The sequence below is a fragment of the Ctenopharyngodon idella genome, chromosome 2 (genome assembly GCF_019924925.1).
Source record: "Ctenopharyngodon idella isolate HZGC_01 chromosome 2, HZGC01, whole genome shotgun sequence".
Lineage (NCBI taxonomy): Eukaryota > Metazoa > Chordata > Actinopteri > Cypriniformes > Xenocyprididae > Ctenopharyngodon > Ctenopharyngodon idella.
This window is the reverse complement of record NC_067221.1, coordinates 19030536-19054517: the sequence shown is the minus strand read 5'-3', so window position 1 is coordinate 19054517 and position 23982 is coordinate 19030536. Positions and strand designations below refer to the sequence as shown.

At 36.5% G+C, this 23982-nt stretch overlaps 2 protein-coding genes across 4 annotated transcripts in view; one reads left to right on the top strand and one right to left on the bottom strand.

Annotated features, from left to right (window-relative positions):
- Window positions 1–698: 698 nt before the first annotated feature.
- acot11a (acyl-CoA thioesterase 11a) lies at window positions 699–11853 on the bottom strand. Of its 2 annotated transcripts, none has more exons than XM_051861207.1 (16): window positions 11523–11853; window positions 9879–10104; window positions 9518–9587; window positions 9149–9209; window positions 7705–7806; window positions 7250–7397; window positions 6731–6881; window positions 5578–5697; window positions 5339–5477; window positions 5158–5213; window positions 4510–4576; window positions 3976–4059; window positions 3759–3892; window positions 3374–3505; window positions 2046–2172; window positions 699–1966 (listed from the first exon to the last, which is right to left on the bottom strand). In XM_051861207.1, the coding sequence occupies exons 2-16, from the start codon at window positions 10060–10062 to the stop codon at window positions 1808–1810; spliced, it is 1734 nt and encodes a 577-aa protein (XP_051717167.1). In that variant the 5' UTR covers window positions 10063–10104; window positions 11523–11853; the 3' UTR covers window positions 699–1807. The 2 variants fall into 2 exon arrangements, with proteins under 2 accessions (XP_051717167.1, XP_051717158.1); XM_051861198.1 differs by having other exon boundaries at window positions 9879–10086.
- Window positions 11854–12429: 576 nt separating this feature from the next.
- The window catches only part of ssbp3a (single stranded DNA binding protein 3a), a 40028-nt gene continuing 28475 nt past the window's right edge, over window positions 12430–23982 (top strand). For both annotated transcript variants that reach the window (XM_051882200.1, XM_051882191.1), the window contains exons 1-4: window positions 12430–12634; window positions 13084–13156; window positions 13294–13355; window positions 13748–13832. In XM_051882200.1, coding sequence (XP_051738160.1) covers window positions 12579–12634; window positions 13084–13156; window positions 13294–13355; window positions 13748–13832 — 276 coding nt within the window. In that variant the 5' untranslated portion in view covers window positions 12430–12578. The remainder of the gene's footprint in view (window positions 12635–13083; window positions 13157–13293; window positions 13356–13747; window positions 13833–23982) is intronic.

The window sequence follows — 23982 nt, the reverse complement described above, 5'->3', positions numbered from 1 at the left end:
TTATTTTTAAAGGTATTTCAGCATGGATTGATGTTATGGAAACCTGTCACAATATAATAGAGGTTTTGCAAAATGACTGTTGGGGCACAAAAGTGCCATATACTGAACCCGACAAAAAACTTTTTTCACATGTAGAGAGCTTAGTCAATAAAGATAACAACTTGCTTATTTACAAACGTCAGAAAAGGGACAGAAAATAGTCATGTAATGCAGTTTCAAAACTAACCCTTGAGAAAGATTCAGTGTGTGAGTGAACCATTTGACAGAAATGAATTTGAGACTTATTTGTGACTCATTAAAATAACTTGTTCAGATGAATAATTTGTTCACAAATCAAACTCGTTTCATTTTATATTTGTTGCAAGCAACCAGTGAGTAAAATGCAATAGAAACATTTAAATTCGGAAGACCTTCGTTTGTCCTCAGAACACAAATTAAGATATTTTTGATGAAATCCGAGGGTATCTGATCCATACAAGCAGCAATAGCACTGCAAAAGACATCGATAAAACAGTCGACGTGACTGCAGTGGTTCAACCTTAATATTATAAAGCAACAAGAATACTTTTTGTGTGCAAAAACAAAACAAAATAATGACTTTTTCAACAATATCTAGTGATGGGCGATTTTAAAACACTGCTTCATGAAGCTTCGAAGCTTTATGAATTTTTTGTTTTGAATCAGTGGTTCGGAGTGTGTATCAAACTGCCAAAGTCACGTGAACCACTGAAATTTCAAAAGACTTATGACGTAACAATGCCTCGTTTACTGAAATCACGTGACTTTGGCACTCCGAACCTCTGATTCAAAACAAAAGATTCATAAAGCGTCGAAGCTTCATGAAGCAGTGTTTTGAAATCGCCCATCACTAGATATTGTTGAAAAAGTCGTTATTTTGTTTTGTTTTTGCACACAAAAAATATTCTCTTCGCTTTATAATATTAATGTTGAACCACTGTAGTCACGTTGACCGTTTTATCGATGTCTTTTAATACGCTTCTGGACCTCAAAAGATACACTCGGATTTCACCAAAAATATCTTAATTTGTGTTCTGAGGACAAACGAAGGTCTTACGGGTTTGGGACAACATGAGGGCGAGTACTTAATGACAGAAATTTCATTTTTGTGTGAACTAACCCTTTAAAGGTGCTGTATGTAATTTTTTTGACTGTACTAAAGCACAAAAATACCATAATATGTTTGCAGAGATTTAGGAAACATATACTTGTTCATATACAGTACTTGTTTCTCAGAAAAACAATGCTACAGCAAGTTATTCTACTTTGAAATGTACGCTCCGTGTCGGAATGTCTGTTTTTGTTTTGGTCTGTGTGGTTTCGCCCACTGCCAATTTACCCAATAGTATTTCGACACTCCAGGTTGCCAGTTGGTGGAAAACACAGCGTATTATATCCATGGAAGCCAGCAAACAGACTAGGGCAGAGATTGCAGATTCTACCTGACCTAAAAAGCTTCAGCATCCATCAAAAAAACTCTATATCCTGAGGCATATTAAAACATGGATAAATCAACTCATCATCTTACAGTGTAAGCCTTGTCACCTTCCATTGTCAATTGCACTTGCTCCTGTTGCGTGTCCTCAAACTGGCAATCAGTGTGAGCGTCGAGTCTGAGGAGGAGGGGTGGGAGAAACAACTCTGTCCAATATTTTGAATTTAGACTGCAGTACCCATTTCAACCACTAGCTGTCAATATTACATACCGCACCTTTAAGAGGGAAAAAGAATGAAATGCTACAAAAGTATTGGATCTGGCCACTTTAAAAGCATAAACGACGGCAGCAAGTCATAATGTAGGAGGGGTTAATGTAGGGGTGCTGACTATGTTGTCCAGCAGATACTGGCTGCATGCACAGAATATTGAGTAGAAACTAGATGAGAGGCCTGCGATGTCAGTGGAGATGTACGGCATCACTTCTGGACTGGCCTGATTATAGTAGGAAATCTGAGGACAAAACAAGAAGCATGTCAGACACAGTGAGGAAGTACATAGTGAGCATCATGAAGGACTATTTTTTTCCTACCTTTGAGACACTTTTCGACACCTCATAAATGGTAAACCCAGCACAGACCACCTCACCCCTGTTGAACTCCTCTGTGAGTGGATGAGTGTGTAGAGAAACTGATCGTAGGGCAATAACATACGGATCCCTAGAAAACAAATATACATCATATGTAAGTATTACATATAGTCATTATGCTGCATTCATGCCATGTTACGATTTATCGTAATTACTAGATGACAACCCATGATGTTCTACTCGGAGCTGTTCACATCCTCGGATGTGGAATTATGCGTTTTTATAGTGACACTATTAATGCCAAAATAAATGTGTAATTTGAGTAATCAATAGACAAAACCACAAGACATTAAGTATCCAAATGCCTTATTAGGGGTTCAAGCACGTAGCACTGAAACCCTATTGTAATTGTTAAAATTTCCAAAGATCAGCATTCTCCCCTAAAAGTGATCAGGCAGACCAAACCGTAAGTCATAGAGACTTTGAGGGCTGGTAGTACTCACACGGTCTATAACGTCATCAAGGCTCGCCCCAAACGGCCTGACGGGGGTGCTACAGCGGTCAAAAGTACGAAATGGCTCATAATTCATAAACGTTAGGCGTAGGCTCAAGTGTCTAGTATCGTTGGAATCCTTGGCTCAAGACAGACCAAATGCCACTTGGCAAAATTTTCGGTATTTTGGATTTTTTGAAAAACCTACTTTTGCGAACTAGTCCTAGATTTTTGTCTTAACCTCGATAACTGTTAAAAAGCTTTAAAAACCATATATTTCCTATGGTAAATTGCCTGTATTAGCTGTAAATGGTCTTTTCTATCTATGATCTAGATGGTTACAGGCTTGCTAATTAAAACATTATACCTTTTTACACATGTGCTTACAAGCCTTAAAGTGCTTGAACCCCGATAATTGTTGCTCGCAGCTATATGTAGTAAACTTATAGTTTATTTAGTGGGACATTAGATGTATTCAACTGTGTGCAGTGGTTTACAAAGTTAGTTACAAGTTAATTACGAGTTCTACGAAGAAGTGTAGAAAAAGTTGGAGTCTCGTAAATACGGTAATTCTGACATGGCGTGAACGCACCTTTAGAGAAGCTCATGGGTGCTTAAAGGCAACATGAATTCCAAATTGATCATATTTACTTCATACCTAATCTTATTGTGCACAATTTATTAGTGCAAACATTATTCTAAATAAAGAAAAAATGTGTTTGTAATCTTTGTCTTTCATCAGAATGTAATCTTACTTCACTCAGAAGTAAAAGAGGTAGCAAATGTTGATTTATGTTGATTTTAATACAACATATAGCACTGCCACAGTCATCCTCACCCGCTATCACAAGGCGGTCTTCTAGAGGCCAGTAAAATGAATTCCTGAACTTTTCCTCCTTCACTGACCGAAGGAGTAACAACTCGATAGATGGAATCATCCTCATCGACCTTAATGAGCAGCTCACACAGACTGCATGATTAAAACAAACACAAAAAAAAATGTAAACATCACTTTGAACTGACATTTGGGTTTGCAGTTTTAAATAATGGATATTTAAAAATTATATACTGTATGAACATATATCAGACAAAAAGGTTTACATGTACAGAGATGATTGTAACAATTTGTACCGAACATTTTCTGAATAAATCAGCAAGTATTACATTTATCCCTGCTCTTCCCTATTTCATTTGTATAAGTACAGTAGCTAATAATGTCTCACGTGTAGTGTTGATCCCATTCCTGTCTGCGGTTGAGATCTGAGAGGAGGGTGAAGGCCCTTTGTGCTGGGATATCCATCTTAAACTCCACCCTAAAACACAGACTCCGACTCTCCTCCACTGTATACAGACTCACCTGCTTAGAGCAAGACAATGAGCATCTGATGTTACAGAGTACACTTTATAATGTAAGACTGACATATGGAGAGTAGCGCTTACATGGTTCTTCTTTGAGCTGAGTTCCCAGTTGTTTTTAGCTGCAAGCATTTTCAGGGCCGACACATTATTGAAGCTCAGATACACCTGAAAATCAGACAAAGCATCATTATCAGAGTAATTTAGCTCAAATAAATTAGCAATGCTGTCCATATAACAGCACTATGGAAATACAAGGGAGAGGAGATACACACTGTAAACACTGTGAGTAAATAAAACCTTGGATGAATGTACTAACATGTTTTAGCCAAAGTAAGTTGACAAAGTTTAACACAATACCATATTTGATTATGAAAGCAGTAAACAAGTATTTTTGAAAACTGTCCAAATCAGTGTACAACCATTTCTTCATGCCAAGACATATGTACATAATTCTGCCATTCTTGTCCATTTTTATTGACTTTATTTGGTATGTCTATGCTGATATAGCTGTTTTTTTCTTCTGCTCAATTTGTGCCTCAAGTTTGGACCTTTTAATGGTAAATATACTAAAAGTATTTTGAATAATAAGGTATTTTCTGTAGCAGAGAAAGTTACCTGATTACTAGGGTCCCATGGGACAGACAGTGGCACTTCAGTCTGCTTACATGAGATGATGTATTTCCTGAGTAGAAACAAAGACCAGATGAGCTCCAAGTCATGAAAAACTGAAAAATCATTTTATATTATTTCAGTATTATTTTAATTATTCCATGAAATCATTTTAATAGTTTTTAAATAGATTTTAGACATTTTTAAAAGATTTAAATGAAAATAATATTTATAGCCAAGGCAAAGAAATACTTTAGAACTGAGCATAATTAAAAAATAAAATAATAAATAATAACAAATAATTCAATTGTATGTTTGTATATACATACACTGTATATGTATATGTATGTATAATGATTTATTTAATTTCCATGACTTCTGGAGAGCTGTAACTTTTGAAATTTTCTAATATTTCCAGCTTTTCTGGGAGCAACAAATCAAATCCTGACCTCGAAGTTCAAGAAAGTAAAGTCCATGTATTATATATATATATATGTATATATATATATATATATATATATATATATATGGATCTAGTTTTTAGCAGTGATGCACAATGACAGCACCATCTGTGGGTGAGCTGAGGATGTTGCAGTCTCACTATGAGCTGGAGTTCTTGTTATCAGAATAAGAATAAGCACCAGGTTTTGCTACCTATCAAGTCGAATCTTCTTCCTGGCAAGAGCCTCCTGGTATCTCCTATGTCCCTCCTGTCAAAACATTCAGAATACCACTCAAAATTCAGATTTTACAATATCCAATTTACTTTAACACTCAAATGAGTGTTGTCATGACTGTTCACACTATAATCTGGATTCAGACTTGGACTTCTCACCTGAGGTTCAGGCTTTATGGGAGGTAGTGGACGTGGCCTTCCTTTCTCATCCAGCACCTCAAACGTCATGAAGGCGCTGTTAATGTGCCTCAGAGGTTCCTCTCCGTGATAGGCTTCTGCACAGACGCCTACCTCCATACTGCAAAACCAGAGACACTGCCAATCAGCTGAATGACATCATTACTGTCTAGTCATTAAAATCTAAATACAGATCTTAGATGACTATTATACAAGCCCACCTGTTCTTGAATGTGTTATTGACAATGGCTTTCAGAACCAAACGATCTCCAACCTGGGACGGGCCTCTGAAGTAAAACATGTCTATGGTCCTCATAGTAGGATGAGCATTGCATAAACGACTGGTAAAAAATTAGAAAGAAAGTCAATACATATATCTTGAGTTTTTAAATTATTCATCATAAGACCATCATAAGACCATCATTCTGTCCTGTGCTGATGTACTTTCTGTAGAAACAAGAGGATTTGGTGGGACAGATAGTTAGTTAGTTTCAGGTGGTATTAGGGGAGGGACATTCTCATTTTAGAGAGCAGCTGATTGGACAAACAACATGTAGTACAGGATGAGTCATAAATATTTTTAGTCAGGCACATCGTTTTTTCATGCACTGGTGAATGTTGACATTTTGGGCTATTTTGTGTCCATAGAATGCCTTCTTTTAGACTAGTGGGAAGAAAACATCCAAAATAAACATTTAAGTGTTTTTTATTATTATTATTAAACGCTATCTATTTGTCTAATGTTTTTTTTTTATGCACTGAGCCAGAAATCTCTTCTTCATTTGTACTTTCCTGTTTTATTCTTATTTATATTCTGAAGGTTTTTACAGAGAGGTCTGTTCATTTATAAATAGCCTGATTTTTTGATAACATTTTATTTTTAAAATGTACTATTTTTTTTTATTTCTGAGTGCTGACAGTATTTTCTGACTTAAGGAGTTGTAACAAGAGATATTTGAAATCCTTACATAATCCAAACTCTAATATGTCAACAAAATTCAACAAGAATTTTGCCTTAAATTTATATATTTTCTAAAAGCAAATGTTATTATTATTATTATTCTGTTTCATTATCTCCCTTAGGAGAAATTTGTTGACAACTTTTAGGAGTACACTGGCATACAAATGGCCTACACATGAACTAAATGGCACAAATCGTAATTATGATTTCATGGTGTATTTAAATAAACTGAAGTTCATGCTCTTTGTTTTAATTAAAGCTTCATTATACTGTCCTTGCAGAAGCCTCTTTTGCAGCATGTTTATGACAACATTACAAACCTTGAACCCTGATCTAGTACAGGATAAGGGGTTTAAAGCTAAATATTAACTACTGTATAAAAATGCACTTTGCAAGTGTACTATTGCACACACCTGGCTGCAATAGTGGCGACATTTTCCATCCAGGCCATAATCTGGCCTCCGAATGTGTTGACCTGGTGATTGGCGTGAGGAGGAAGTACTAGCTCGACACTTTCCACTCTTGTTCTTTCTGTAGGCACAGCCTCGTCTTCATCACGGTTCTCTGCCTCACAAACAATAAAACTCCTCATTAAGACGCTAAACAGATGCTTGGAGAAAACTAAATGATTGTCTAGATCATGCGCAGGTGCTTAAAGTGGTAGTTCGCTCTAAAAATGAAAATTCTGTCATCATTTACTGACCCTAATTTACTCCAATGAGGATTCTAAATATCTTATTTTATGTTCCACAGAGGAAAGAAAGTCATACAGGTTTGGAATGACATGAGGGTGAGAAAATGAGGACAGAATAAGGTCATGTAACTCACTATCTGAGATATTTTCACACATGCCTATAAATTCAGTCTGTGACCATTTGCGTAAGCATAGTCTTGACTGAAAGGGAAGTGCATCCATGTCTTTCGACACTTACCGTCACTGATACTTCTCTGAAAGGTCTTGTTGTTGAGCAAGTCCTGCATGATGTCATGGTGAACAAGTCTCATCCTCCTCCTCTCAGCTGCTAAACTGTGCTCCACCTGCTCTTGGTGTGTGCAGGGCACAACCTGCTTCAGCTGCACCTGCAATCACAGTCCAGAAAGATTTCTTATCTACATATTACATGATTGTTAATAACTGATTTAAAAATGAGTGCAGAGTAAAAGTGCATTTAAATGCTGTGTCAGCCTAGTTTATTTGCATGCCATTTGCAGTGTTTCCTTTAATAAGATATTTTCCACAGCCATAACAAAAAAGTAAACCAAATCAGTTTATAAAATGTTTTTTCCCTATTAACTGAGATATAAGTGGGACTAGCATATATATATATATATATATATATATAAACATTATAATTAGAAACATTACTACTGCATTGTTTTCTCATACCCTGTTTCCATCTGTGCGTCTGGCGACGAATGTGGCAAATGCCTGACACACTCTCCAATGACGGCCACTGTACAGGTCCTCACAGCTGACTTCTATCCCCACCTCACACACAAACACCAACACATACAGTAATAATTACCATTCCACTTATACAATAATCTACTTAAACAATATTAAGACAACAATACTTTAGAACAAGGTGCTAGGGGGTTTACAGAAAATTTGAGAGAATTGCTTTTGATTGATTTTTTTTCCCAAAATGTATTTTAGAGCTGTCAAAGTTGACATATTAACTAAGGCATTGCCTGAATCGGAGTGTCTATTTACACTAAGTGCAAATAGTGTCCCTTTTTGGCAAACGCTATTTACACTAGCTCGGCCCACCAATGTCTGGTTGGGACACTTAAAAAAGATGTGTGGAATTCAATGTCTTCAGTGGCTTAGCAGTAGCGAGTAAGACCTGGCTTTTAATGCGATCGATGCAGGTTTGAATCCACCTTTTGCCGAGCTCGCATTTATTTTCAATAAAATGAAAATAACGTTCTAAAAGTCTAAATAAACTGCGAATGAATGTTTGATAATATTAAAAGTGTTGATTGGGTAGGGTTAGGGGAAGGTGTAGGGAGGGTTTTTATTCTCCCAACCAGGCATCAATTTAATCATTTTAATAAATATAATCATTTACACTCTATGATATTATTGCATCCTGTTAATGTACAAAAATACTGAGATGCAAATAGTATCTGCCAATATAAAGTATAGATAGCATCTAATTACTATTTACTCTTATTGCAAAGAACTGATAGCCTACTTTTACATGGTGTAAATAGAATCTATCGCTATTTTCCCCTAGTGTAAATAGCATATCGCTAAGAAAATGCTTCTATTGTCACTTAGTGTAAATAGCATCTATCGTATCTAGCCGCTGCCTAATTAAATATGCTTAAATTATTTTAACACTGAATTAATGTGTACATTTTTTTTTTTTTTTACAGTCTAACATAATTTTATAGACTATTCCATCGACAAAGCAGTTTGTAAAGATAGTTTCATATAGTTTTCATATAGTTTTGTGGAAATATATATAATTGTATTTAAATACACATTTTTATATACTTTCAAATATTATATGTACTAAGTTTGGGTAGAAAAAAGATATCTAGTAAACAAAGTAAATATTTTCCAGATATTTTAAGGATCTGCTGTAATGAAAGTCCAGTTATTTTACTTTGAAATACATGTTGTCTTTATAATATCACCTCTTCCTTTTGAGACTATATGTAAATGGCTCTGCCGTTATATTTTATGATTTTCATACTTAGAGGCCCTTGGTCTAAAAACCCCAGTGTTACACAGTAGTATGAAAAACATCTGTAGGTCTTAGTAGAGTAACTTTCTATAAAACATATATAGTGTTTAGCTTTGATTAAAATGTGGCTGTTACCTCCATGCTTGAGTTGAAGGCCCTGTTGACTTTGGCTTTAATGTTGACCACTTGTCCAACACTGAAAAATATATGTGTATATCACAAATGTGAGTGATAATGACAGTGTCTCATTATTGAGTGAGGTTGTTTTCCATTGAGCTTGTATTACTGAGGCTCTCCTCACTAATCAAAGTTGCATTATTCCCACAGTCAGGCTGGCAGAGTAATTAACAGTCTTCTGTCTAATAGTAGTTTAATAGCACAATAAACCAGACAGAACTGCCAGTACTCCCTAAAGCGAAATGACATGCTGGTTAGGAAGTTTTTCAAAAAAACACTGAGATGTGGCTCTAATTATCTGAAATGTAAATGATATTTCTTGCGTACCCAATGGTGTGCTCGAAGTAGATGTCATCAACAGACGCTGTCACACACGGGCATCCAGCGTGTCTCTCCGCTGGAATGGAAGCAGATCTAAATAAGTCATTTTGACACTAATGAATTTCACACCATTTTAACAGATTTACCTGTTCTACACATTCAATGTGTTTCAAGTAATGTTCTCACAGTCTATAACACACTCCATGCAGTCACCTGCACATCTAGATTATATTTGCTCTAGGTTTGCTTAGTTATTGCAAACAAGTCCTCAATATTACAATAACACTCATACCCTAATATAGAGAATTTCTGGAGCCTTTACAATGCAGGTTAAAGGTGCTTCGCATCACTCATTGCGCAAACTCACCAGACAGACATGCTGTGCAGTCCATCCATTTGAGCAGCTGTCCGATGCTCAGTTCTCCGCAGTGGTTGGCATGGCAGGGCAGCACTATCTGGCTCATCTTCACCTCTGAACGATTGCGATGCTGCCCTTCATCCTCCAGATGAAGGTCATGCAGATTGTCCGTTAGATTGGACTTTGATGCCATGCTGCTGTGCTGAAAGTCCGGCAGCTGAGAACAATAATAGTTCTGTGGAGTTTTGTATACAGTTTTGAATACAGCAATCCCATTAAGTATTTGGACACTTACCACACTTAAACTTGTGAAGGTCATTGAATAATATAACTAGAAAGTAAACAAATCATTTTTATCTTAATTTTGATCACTATGGCCTGGTTTCACAGACAGGGCTTAGCCTAAGCCAGGATTAGACCTTATTTCAATTAGGGCATTGAAGTAGCTTTTATGAACGTGCCCTAGAAAAAGACATTACTGGTGAGCATCTTTAGACAAAACAATGGCACTGACATTTTTTAGGATATGTCAAGGCAAGTCCCTTTCAGTTAAAACAGCTCAAACATGCATTTTAGTCTAGGACTAGCTTAAGCCTTGTCTTTGAAACCGGGGTTATGTGTATTTTTTAATACACATTGTAAGTTTAAATCTAACTATCTAAAATAATAATAATAATACATGACACTTTGTTTGATATTCTATCTAATGCAATGACATTCATTCATTTCAAATGTTTTTGTGTTAACAAATACTTGGGACTTCAAAGTATTATTGTTTATTATTTTATGTAATGCTAATTATTAAAATGCAGACCTAAAAGTACAGTTTGCATGTGAAAATGCATTATTATTAATAAAATAATGAATAAAAAATACACATTTACATCCTCTAAAACGAAGAATTTCAGTTTTTTGCTGCCACAGACACATATGATCATCCTCGTGTGAGGGACCCCCATCTTAAAATTAAAAGGTATCTATACAGTATAAATTCTTGTATAAAGTCTATGAAATAGACTGCGAGTTTGATGCTATAAGTATGTCTAAAATATTATTTGGTAAATATTTAGTTTCTATTACATTTTATTATTAAGTCTTTTTTATATTTTTTTTTACACTTTTTTCTCTAAACTTTTTGCATAAACCCCCTAACACTCCTTTGCAGCCCCCTGGTCTGGGTGTCCATGAACCCCAGTTTGAGCATGCTCTAAAAAACACAGACTGGACTGGACCTGGATCCGCTCAAACTAAAATTTTAAATGCATTTGCAGCAGACTAAACATTATAATACCGGTTTCATGATTGTGAAAACTCATGAAATCTCACCACATGTAATAGCACGTTGTTGTGCTTCTAGTTGTGTAACTACTTATTAGTACTGTTGGTGAGTGTTACTTCAGTAACCTCTGAAGTGACACACCTTCACACACCCTTCATTTCTTCAATCTGAAATACATTCCTGTGCCAATAAAACTTGTCAACAATTTCACTTTAACATAAGAATAGATGTTATGTGGATTTGTGTTATGCGCAGCACGTTTACAATGGAGTGAATAGACGTGCAATTGTTGAATGACTATGCAGAACAGCATCAAAACAAGTTTGAGAAGTGACTTGATGCATAGATATAAAAAGTATCATTCACGCCCTTACCGCGTCTTCCTGGTTGAGATTCTGGTTAAATTCAACACAGCAATCTTACTCGCAAGATCATAAGTAACTCCAATGACAGATACGGCGTGTTCACGGAAGCCCTGCAGCGCACTAGAGCTCAGCAAAATACCTCGTCAGTCTCGCGCGTATAGTGTTCACTAAGTAGCCTATTCAGTAAGACCCCGCCCCGTGTGTTATGTTTACATATGTTGTGTAAAGTTCACAAAACTCTTAGGATCCTTACTTTAGGAACCCTCTCACATCAAAAACAATAATAATAAAAAAAAAACTTATCGTGTCTTCATACAGCACGGAATGTGTTGACACCTGCGGTTTATCGCTAGATTTGCTGTCCGACAGGTGGCGCAATAAGTCTTTGCAACCATTATAGTGCTTCAACTAGAGTCAGGAGTCAACAAAGCTTTGTTGTTAGCATAATTAACCTTTACAATAGTACCAAAACACTTATAGTACAGAAATATTTATTTTAAGAAATAATAAGGTGGAATAAATAAAAAGTGATGGGTATCAATAGATATTTATTCAAAAATACTACAATAAAAATTAAGAGAATTAATTTAGGCACTGTAATAAATCATTAATTAGAGAACTAAATCACTCACACATGTAATATTTTTTTTAAGTGTTTTAAATATAATATTGCCAAATAATCAATGCCCACAATAAGACCAAATAAAAAAATTAAAAAACACCTATAAAATAGCAATGGTGACAATATAGAATAAAATAGGCCTATACATTCAATATGATTAATATTTAAAATGAAATAATCAGATATACAGAGACAACAAATACGCTGATTTTATTGTTTTAACTTTTATGCAGATGAGGGGGATTGTGAGGTCACGTCGAACACATTCATTGGTCTATAAAGCTGTCAATCATGCACCACGGGTTCCCGCCCATAGTTCATGATCTGGCTGTGGCAGGGTCGGTTGAAGCGGATGGGGTCAGAGGCGGGCTACACGTTGACAGCTGGAGCATAAGGAAATATCGCAGTCAAGCTGGCAGACGCGTTTATCTTCAGCGCAAGACATGTTCGCGAAAGGTAAAGGGACCGCGGTGCCATCGGACGGGCAAGCTCGGGAAAAGTAAGCGCTGCTCTCTCTCTCTGTCTTTACACGCTTATTTAACACGCACAGCTGATGTTATGTTATTATGTCTCCTAAGTGTCTTGTTCAAGATATTCCAGTGATGTTATATAGTGGAAACTGAGAATTTTTCGTTTTTTATGTCTTTCTTTACTCGCAATAATTGTAATTGTGTTTTTATTTTAATATTTTTTTTTTATTATTATTATTATTATTTTTACTTTTATAAGAGCATGATATTTATTTCACAACGTGTCTGTTTGCAAACGCCCATAGGGATATCGATTATTGTTTTGGAAATACTGTATATAGCCTACTAGATGCAAACAGTTGTTGATGGAAGTAAACTGCAATGATGAATCTCTACGACAAGAATAAGGCTGTATTATTAGTAACCTATAGAAAGAAACCAGACAGTTTTATTGTGAGGCATTTGTTTTATTGTACAGGTTGGCATTATACGTATATGAATATTTGCTGCACGTGGGAGCTCAGAAATCCGCACAGACGTTTTTATCAGAGGTGTGTATGTGCATATACATTTTTATCCTTAAGTCCAATCCATGATCATGTGCATTGAGTTGACCAATGGATGTTATGCAATGTTAAGCGTCCATTGTGTGTTAAAGTCATCTTCTGTCTTTTTTTATTATGTTTAGATAAGATGGGAGAAGAACATAACCCTTGGTGAACCGCCAGGCTTTCTGCACTCTTGGTGGTGGTGTGTATTAACTCTATTCAGTAGTTGATCGGTGTTGTGCTGTAACTGGAATCTTTACAATATGTTATAATAAACTTTAATGTTTGAATAATTGAATAGAATGGATACCAGGCAGTGACATTCAATGATATCTGGCTACTTGCCTTTGACTTAGCTTGAAGAATATATTAAAATAATCTGAAGGGAAAACAAGATTTTAATTTCAAAATTACTATTACTATTATAACTGAAAATATTTTGGTTCTCTGCGAGACTTGGCATAAAAAGTAAATTAATCTCAACAGATAGCCCATAGTCTTAATACATGTTGCCTTATAATGTTATGATCAGGAAGTGTAACCATTGTGACACTGCAATATCTTATCATTACAAACAATGCTGTCATTACACAGTGTGTTTTGGGACCTGTACTGTGCAGCACCTGAGAGAAGGGACACATGTGATCACTCCAGTGAAGCGAAGGCCTTCCATGACTATGTAAGTGATGCGTGTTTAATTCACCCTTCACAAGCACATAGTGATATAAGAGATCTGCTGTTTCACCATGAGGTAAAACCACTGAAATGTTCATCTGTGGTGTGAAGCAGAATATTGATTGCAATTATGAGATGGCAGCTTATTTATTAATTTAGTTGCGGGTCAGCTTTGTTTATCCCCATTCTATAAAATGTTAAAATGGTATTGAATATCCAGATTTGCACACTTGATTTGAATTTGATTGCACATTTAGTGTCCAATTTGTGTGTGCTTGTGAACATGAAAACATTTCCTTCACATTAAGTGCATATTCTTGGGAATTAGGGGATCGGTATACTATAGGATGCATGATGTTGAATGAATATGGCTTGAATGTCAGAATATTGGTAGTATTATGTAACGATGTACATTGAGTGATCATGTGTACATGGTACCAATACTCGCTGCCCTAGAATGGGAATGTAAAAGTGCTTATGAAGCACATGTAAAATTAGACTTCCACCATGTTGAAACCAGGAATAATGCAGCGAAGTAACGAGTGATAAAATCTCTATCATGTAAATCTTGAGTTATTGCGCTAACCATCCGTGACCCTGACAGAGATGTTTTGTTAATCGCTTGGTTTGTATTTCAGTGGTGTCGTGCAGCGTAGCCTCACTCACCATGAAATGTCATTGATCCAAAATCCTGCACATCCTTATAAAATTAACATGAAATATGTCCTGATGCAGTTTTTCATTCAGACAAATTGCTTGTTGCATCACATCTGGTTACTGTAGGTGTGTCTACTACACCTGGCCCGAAAAAGTCCTATTATTAATTAGAAAGCTTGACATTTGACTTTTCAACTTGTGATGTTTGACGGAATGCTTACAGTTAAATCATTATGGCGTCTTAATAGACATTTAACGCTCTTTGTTTAGGTAATTGTCCATGTCCTCCTCTATTCAGGGACATTGAGGTTACTTTGATGCATTGATCACAACAGTTTTTGGGTTAGAACGTCATGAATGGAAAAACTTCTGTTATTTGAAACAGAAACCAGTCTTACACAAATCTCCCCAAATCCTAGAGTTTTAAAATGCTGTAGATGTTCTTAGGCTGGATTAAGTTGAGTAAGCTGTGAGGATTTATTTTGTAGTTGTGGAGCTTTGGTCCCTTCCACAACAGACACTCTATCAGGTTGCATAACTTTAACTCCAGTGCAATGGCAATAGAATTACAATTCAAAGTAGGAAACTCTTAAAAATACTACAATCGTTCAAAAGTTTGGTCTGTAATTTCTTTTGAAAGAAATTGAAGGGGTCATGAATTGAGAAATCAACTTTTCCTTGAGCTTTTGATATATAAGAGGCCATCATAATATGGAAGAATATCCTGTAAGTTTCAGAAGTGAAAACTTCCTTGTTAGTCTAATAAAAGCTTTTATTGACACCGGGCCCAGCCAACAGCTGGTCCTGAAATGTGCCTATCTAGCTGAAACACTTACTTCATCATTGCAATGTTAGCCCCGCCCACTGGCGTGTTAAAGAGATGACGAGGAGAGAAAAGCGATACAGGACTAAAAATAACATTACCTTTCAAAGGATCCTAATGCTATGAATATGGTTATTTATTTTGACCAATGTGAATGTCTCAGTTGAGCGTTATTTATTTCGGTACATTTCACTGTGGATTCTTTGGTAAATCAATTGCATTTCAGCGCAGACTTTTAAAATATGGATTCAACAGTAATGCAACAACATGTAAGTAACTGTTAATTCTAATGCCTGATCTGATATTTAATGATTCATGTACAGTCAGATGTTTTTTGTCTATGTGACAGTAAATCAAACCAGTAACTAAATGGTCAGCTTCACATTGTTTCTCTTAGTAGGATGAAAATAATCTGTTATTTAAACCGTGATTAAATTATACATAGAAAGCGATCAAAGAACGCTCCCTTTACAATCGCTGGAGCTGTCAATCAAACAGTGCGAGTTTATCAGTTACTGAGTTCTGGATTCACGACAACTCCCATTTTATTAATCAAATTTCTTTATTACTTCATGTTTGCACTGTCAGTTATGATGAAAGCGTTCTTTAGTGTGCAGAAATTGAGTTGCAATGGCTATCACTGCTTTCATGCACTCAGCAACATGTCTGTGATCGGCTACAATGTTCATCACTGCAACTCTTCATGCCACAATCTAAATATAATGCCATAGATCTAAATGTAATGCAGCACTTTTCAAGATTAGTTAACCTTGAGAGCTGTAATAGTAAACATGTGCTAAAAGGGAGAGTAATACTTGGCTATTTCAAATAGAAAGATGTCAGCCAATCACAGCAGTGGGTGTTTACACTGAAGTCTCACAGCAGACACACCCCTTAAAACGGAGCGTTCAAATAACAGGGCTAAAATCAGGGTAGGAAAAATGCCTTTTATTTCTGAATGATGACAATTTTTGATGTAAAAAGCATACTAACATTATAAGTGCACCCCAGGAAACATTATAAAACAATAAAACAATGCAGGTCATGACCCCTTTAATACTTTTATTCAGCAAGGATGCATTAAATTGATCAAATGTGACAGTAAATTATCTACATTTTTAATGTTACGAAAGATTTACATTTCAAATGAATGCTGTTTTCTTTTGAAATCATGTGGCACTGAAGACTGGAATAATGGCTGCTGAAAATTCAGCTTTGATTCACAGGAATAAATTACAGTTTAAAATGTTTTCAAATAGAAAACAGTTATTTTAAATTATAATACTATTTTACAATACTGTTTTTAATGTATTTTTTTTTATCAAATACATGCAGCCTTGGTAAGCTTTAGACACTTCTTTCAAAAACATCACAAAAAATCTTACCAACCTCAACCTTTTGAACAGTAGTGTACCCCAACATGTTTCTAAATGTTCGTGTTACTTTTATAGTTATTTTTTTCCAAGATGTGCAGTATAATATGGAAAGTTTTTATCCATCATTGTGCCATTAAAATATGGCAGGCAGTTCTCATGGGACCACCTGGCCCTTTAAAACCTGAAATGGTGGTCGGTTGTGGTGGGATGGGGGAGGGGTGCTTACAAGGTCTGATAATGGTGAGGTCTCCTCTAGCTTTTTAGCTTTTTAACCCTGACACAGCAGGAAAGTGTGTCGCACCCGCCCCACCTCCCTTCAGGGCACAAATAAAAAGTGATAAAAACTGCCAGGAACTAGGCTCGGAACACAAACCTCTCTTAGTAGAAGTACATGATTCAGTAATTTGACTTGGATGGCAATTAAATACTGGTAGAAGTTTTCCAGTCATATGTTGTTGTATTCCAGGAATGTAGCGGACGGTCAAGGGAGGTGCTTTGCTTTGTCACACCTGACAGATTTTTTGAGTGAGCAAGCTAAATGTTGGTTGGAGCAACAGCTGAATGCAAAGGAGTTTGTTGGGAATCATTGATTTGACTGTCAAATCTTCTCACTGCTCAATTTTCCTCACACCTTTGAAGGTGGTCTGGTAATCAGCATTCACTAGTTGGCCATTGAAAGTGTGAAGACCCTCCAGTCCCCTGTGTATTCTGTAATGATATTAACATGGATTGATTGCTTTGATCAATCAGGTTGACAGAATCCAATGCAAGGTCAGACTTATGATCTGAGTCCTTGTGTCCCCTGAGGCTCTCGTCGACTATGTACACAAACACACACACACACACACACACACACACACACACACACACACACACACACACACACACACACACACAATGATGGGGTCATTCCATTGAATTCTATTGTTTTTTATACTGAGCTAATAATGATACTTACCCTAAATCAATACCCTACCTCTAAACGTAACCCTCACTTGACCTTTTTTAGGGGTGCTCAAATCGGTTGCATAGCAGATTTTTTTTTTTATTCATCAGTATTGGTCAATATTGGATATTTAATTGTGCAGCTGATTTTATCTGTTTTTACAATTACATTATACAGAGCCCTACACATGACATGCAGAGAGAAAAAAACAAGATATAGTGACCACAAATTATTAGAATTAGTTCCTACGACTTATTAATTTGTTTTAAAACAAGGAACAAATTAGTAGAAGGTGGCCAAAATTTAACTAAAACAAGGGAAACGTTTAAAACAAAGGATCATGTGACATTGAAGACTCGAGTAATGGCTGCTGAAAAATCAGCTTTGCTGTAACTGTATCTCACCAAAGATACATTTGATCATTTGATGTGACTATGTACCTACCGTTCTGCAGTGTTGGTACCCGCACATAGCCGTCTGCTTTAAAACGCTCCTTTGAGGGTTTGTGTTCGCATTCTGTGAAGAGCGTCAAAGGTTTCTATTTCCAACGTCATTTTGCAGCGTTGAGCTTTGTAGCCAATCAGACATATCTGTTGAGCGTGTGAATGCAATGACCAATCAGATGTTTAAGTTAGTCAGAATCAGCTCAACACTGCTCCAAACAGCAGTTTTTGTTCATTATAACCAACAAAGTGTAAACTCGATGTCAATAAGAGATTCATTGCACAGCGTAGACAGCTTCATTGATTATAACAGGAGTGCAGCTTTGTGTACCTTGCGTTGTAATTGACAGCTTCAGTGATTATAATGGCAGCGATCTTTGCTTGCTTTCTGTATCAGTGCCATGCAGTGGTGTTCTGAAATGAGAAGGCACATTTTTTTATTTATTTATGAATCAATGTAAATTCATGTGCATTACTCTTAACGTTGACACATCTTCCTCGCTATATGAACATTACATTACATCAAAAAAGAGAAAAAGAAACCAAATACAATTCTATTTTGTAATTTTACATTAACAATGTATTGTAATAAATGTTCTATTTATCAAAACCAAGTCAATCTCATCAAGTTAGTGTTTTAAGCATTTCTACATTCATTCCAACTTAACAACTAAAGGCTGTAGCCATTTAAACAATATATTTTATTTGTGTATTGATGTTTTTCTTTTTAATTGTCAACTTAGGCTATTTTTGATCATCAGTCATGCTGCGTAAACACCGTCTGTCACCATCTGTTTAATTTCACCAAACTGATTGTACTAAAAAAAAAAACCCCGCAGTCATCATGCTTTCAGTCCATTTCAAGTTTGATTTTGACGTGACATAAAGCAGTGATATCTAACTGGGTGATCTGTTTACTTACTTTTCAATTAGTCTTCCCATTGATGCCATCATTTGTTCATTCAAACTGATGCGCGAAACGTGCACGTCAACAAGAGGCGGGATTTATCGCACAAAACCAATCATAGCCAATCATAACCAATTACATCCAATCATAGCGCGATGGAGACATTGCCTTCTCTCACGTGACTTTCCCCCATTCATTCTCAATTACCCCCCACAAAACCCACTGCACGCTTTTGGGGTCTAATGGTTTTCTATGAGTGGAAAGGGAGGCATGACTCCTGCTGTAACTTTACCTGCGGGTGTTGCTGTTGGGCAGTGTTCCTTAAGAAATACGAGTGACTTTCGCTCTTTTTAATGTTATAATTTGTAATATTTGTGTTGTTTTATATGTAATAAGGATTATTTTCTCATCCTATTTTTTTTTTTTTTTTTTTTTTTTTTTTTTTTGAGTAGGCACTGCCTCCCTTGCATCCTCAGAGGAAACGCCCCTGTTCTGTATATATATTTTTCATGCTGCGAACTACAAACTACTACAGCTACAAAGTTTCTTGATTGACAACCGTATTTAAATGTGCGGTTGAATCCGATTGACAGTGATAACTATATCAATGAATGGAACAAAACAATCTGATACTGGATGTCAAATGATCTGTGCATCAAGTTGGAGTGTAAATGCAAAACAATAGACCTGCCACTTTTTCTATGTAATGTGTTACTTTGTTGTTCATTTTATTACTAACTTTTCAAATCAGTCACCCAGTGACTTTTTGCATATAAATTTACAGATTTATATGCAAAAAGCACTTTCTTATTTTGATCTGTCCTGACAGTGATTTTTTTTTTAATTTTTTTTTTTTAAATTTTTTTATTTCATGAATAGATAAGTTAATATTACTAACCTGTTTCTGCATTTATTTTGGTTTTAAAGGGATAGTTCACCCAAAATGAAAATTATTCCATGAATTACTCACCCTCAAGTCATCCCAGGTAAATATGACTATCTTCTTTCAGACTAACACAGTCAGAGTTAAATTAAATATATCCTGGCTTCCAAGCTTCAAAATGGGAGTGAATGGTACTTTAGATTTTGAAGCCCAAAAAAGCACATCCATCCATCATAAATGTAACCCATACAGCTCCAGGGAGTTAATAAAGGCCTTCAAGCTAATAAAGCGATGTGTTTTTGTAAGAAAAATATCCATATTTATAACTTTATAAACTATAATCACTGGCTTCCTGCCGTACGCGAGTCTAGTTCTGGTGGAAGAGTGACCTCAGACCCGACACATGAAGTAATGACGAATGCAGAAGAGCAGAGGATAGATCAAAACAAAACACCGGTCACGAATTAGAAGTCTAAAACAAGAGAAAAAAGAGAAATGTCAGAGGATTTCGATATAAGAGAAGAGGAGCTTGAGTTTGTTGCCCAGCCCTATTTGTTTAAATTGTGAGAGGCGTCTTTGCGTACGCTACTCCTACATCCTGTCATACATCACGTCAGAGGTTACTCTTTTGCCGTACGTCGACTTGCATTAGCTGTCTGCCAGAAACTAGTTATTTTAGTTAATGAAGTTATATGGATATTTTTCTTACAAAATCGCATCACTTCGCTTCAGAAGGCCTTTATTAACTCCCTGGAGTCGTGTGGAATACTTTTATGATCGATGGATGCACTTTTTTGGACTTCAAAATCAGGAGTGCCATTCACTACCATTATAAAGCTTGGAAGAGCCAGGATATTTTTTAATATAACTCCGATTGTATTTGTCTGAAAGAAGATAGTCATACACACCTAGGATGGCTTGAGGGTGAATTTTGGGTGAACTATCCCTTTAATGTCAGTACTGGGCTTGCAGTTCACATGGGTAGGGCACTTTGTACTGTGTGTGTGGATGACCGTTTTCGTCCGCCACCACCGAAAGTACTTTCATTTTTGACCCAGGAAAAACCCTGATATTTTACAGTATTACTGTTTTTACTGTATTTTACATGCAGCCTTGGTTTCTTTCAGAAACATAAAAAAATATTACCCGGCCCCAAGCTTTTGATTGGTAGTCTAGGCAAAACCTGACACACACTTCCTCCCCCTTCTCTCCTTTCTTTGTCTGTTTATTTTTTACTGTGACATTAGAGATATACAATGGCTGTAAAAAAAATAAAAAAAATTTCTTGTGTGCGCAAATCAGCCTGTTAGGACTAGTCTGTCTAGACACACCAAGTGTGGGACACACCAATCTTCATTAACCGTTGTTTTAAGGCTCTAGATTAGTTTTTGTATTTCATAATGCTTGTTTCCACACCATCAACATCATGAAGGTCTTTAAAACCGTGGAAATGTTTGCAATGTTTGCAACCTTTTTTCTTTTTTCTTTTTTTTTCTTTTTTTGTTTATGTACAGTTACCCAAAGTTTTGCACCACTGTCTCCATTTACAGCCCAAGGAGCAGCAGGGGACTGGAGAATACAGGAAGGAAGTGAACGACAGAGAGAGAAAGGGAGTGCAGACAGGGGAGGGGTGTTGGGTCAGGCCTTGGCTCAATCCTCGTCTTTTTTCCTGTGTGCTGCAGATAAACAAAACAAAATGAGGGCCAGGAAAAATTTCAGGGGCCAGCATTTGTGTTTTCATATATGAGTTCGGGGCCCGCAGCACGTATCACTCTCATTATGTGTGTGTGTTTAATAGAGAGAGGGTGGGTTTAATTAGTTTACTTGCTGATAAGAAAACCCCTGTTCTTGGCTAGGTTTTGTGGACACGCTGCAACAGGAGTGGTTATGAATGTGACTCTCCACTTCTGAGCTATTCCAGGAATTTCCTTCTTTCTCTCTATCTCTCTCTCTTTTCGTCTGACTGTTGTCTTGCCGGCTAGGTGGAGTAGGGGGTATGTCTTTTAGGGGGTTGGAATGTAGTGCTGTGTTCTTTAGGCCAGGCTTAAGACCAGCAGCCACTGATCTGCCTGAATTCCTCATGATATTGTGGAGCTCTGGGTGAAAATGTTTGTGCCTCCGTTCAGCAAGAACAAACATTCTTGATGTTATTTGGGATAGGCTAGTTTGTTTACAGTTTGGTTTTTTGGCCTGTTTTGGCTTGTTGGCAGAGGCTATTTTATATTAACTCCGCCCACCATTGTCTGAGCCAGACAAAATTATAAAAGAAACCCATATAATAACAAGATCAGTGGTGTGGAGAGTAAGTCGGGTAGCGTCAGCTTTTGACGTGACCGACCCAAGTTCGAATCTTAATTTTTACGAACTCATTCTTCTCCCTTTTGCTACGCTCAGAGAGGCATATATTTTAAATAAAAATGAACAAAATATTCAAAAAGTGGAATTCAAGTGCCTAGCTGGAAATTAATAGTGGGAATAAAGTGTTTAAGGGGTAGGGGTAAGCGTAGTTGTAGGGGAGAACTTTAGGGACAGGGACAAGGAATATAATAATCATAACATAATCATATACACTGAATATGTTATTAAATACTGTTGCAGATGGTTAGCTTGTCTGTTTTGTGCTACCAGTGAAAATACTTTGAAATGAAGTATGGTTTGATTTCTGAGTGAATGAATGTTGTTCAACAAATAGGTTGAGTAAGCGATTCAATGACTTGCTCATAAGTAAAGGCTGCATCTAAAATCGCATACTCTCTGAGTTGGTACTTCTGAATAATCATTTAATCACAGATTTACACGCACAATCATCGCAATGCTTGTAAAAATGTTTGCAGGTATTATGTAACTGAGCACAAACTCTTAATTAGCATGACATGTAAAGCGTTTCTGCCCATTCACCTCCCTCCATCGTCTCACCTGAATGTAGTTGTTTGGAGAGGATATGGTTGCCATAACAACAGCCCAGGTGGCAGGTGACCTGGGTGGTCTGCCTCAAGCGAACACACTGTGCCTGTGTCTGCCTGCGTCTGACTGCTGACGCTCCCCTCCCCCTACTCTGAACAGGCATGGCGTCTCAACAGATACCTTTATGAATATAACAGTAAAAACTGTTTTCAGCTCCTGCTGTTTAACTGCTCAGGGCAAAGCCCTAAACTAATCTGGGGGTCTTTACGTATTGTTTGTCTGGGAATCCCCACATAGACATAATTCACATGTATTGTCAGTTCTCTGTGTTCAGCCTAAGGGAAGATGCCGTATATTACAGAAATTTGACAGTACTGTCAACGTTTGCTTTATGATTATTAATAAGGCTCTAAAAGGGAATAATCACATATAATAACTTATTCCAGCACTTCATGTATATGAAAACCAAGTTTTACTAGCATGGCAAAAGACCTATTATTTTTATTATTCAATGTCTTTGTTTTGTTTTCCAGTGAACACCCCTCAACCATGAAAAATGTGCCTGCTAATCAAAAGGTTTTTTTTTTTTTTTTTTTTTTAGATTTATGTGAGTAGAGTTTGCTAATGAAAAACATGGGTGTTGTGGGTGGTTGTTACATGGCCTAAATCTCTATGTAGGGGTGGGCGATATGACCAAATTCTTATTTCATGATATGAGAAATTTTATTTCATGATAACAAAATATATATATATATATATACACACACACACACAACCCTGATTCCAAAAAAGTTGGGACACTGTACAAATTGTGAATAAAAAAGGAATGCAATGATGTGGAAGTTTCAAATTTCAATATTTTATTCAGAATACAACATAGATGACATATCAAATGTTTAAACTGAGAAAATGTATGAGAAAATGTATCACAAATATGTATCAACACATCTCAAAAAAGTTGGGACAAGGCCATGTTTACCACTGTGTGGCATCCCCTCTTCTTTTTATAACAGTCTGCAAACGTCTGGGGACTGAGGAGACAAGTTGCTCAAGTTTAGGAATAGGAATGTTGCTCCATTCTTGTCTAATACAGGCTTCTAGTTGCTCAGCTGTCTTAGGTCTTCTTTGTTGCATCTTCCTCTTTATGATGCACCAAATGTTTTCTATGGGTGAAAGATCTGGACTGCAGGCTGGCCATTTCAGTACCTGGATCCT

Bases quoted from the DNA above. Each gene is read 5' to 3' on its own strand.
- acot11a (XM_051861207.1), bottom strand. From the start codon at position 10,062: ATGGCATCAAAGTCCAATCTAACGGACAATCTGCATGACCTTCATCTG. The intron at 9,588-9,878 runs GTGAGTTTGCGC...CTTCCATTCCAG, and splicing joins CTGCACAGCATGTCTGTCTG to CGGAGAGACACGCTGGATGC. The intron at 4,577-5,157 runs GTAGCAAAACCT...GTTTCTACTCAG, and splicing joins AAGAAGATTCGACTTGATAG to GAAATACATCATCTCATGTA.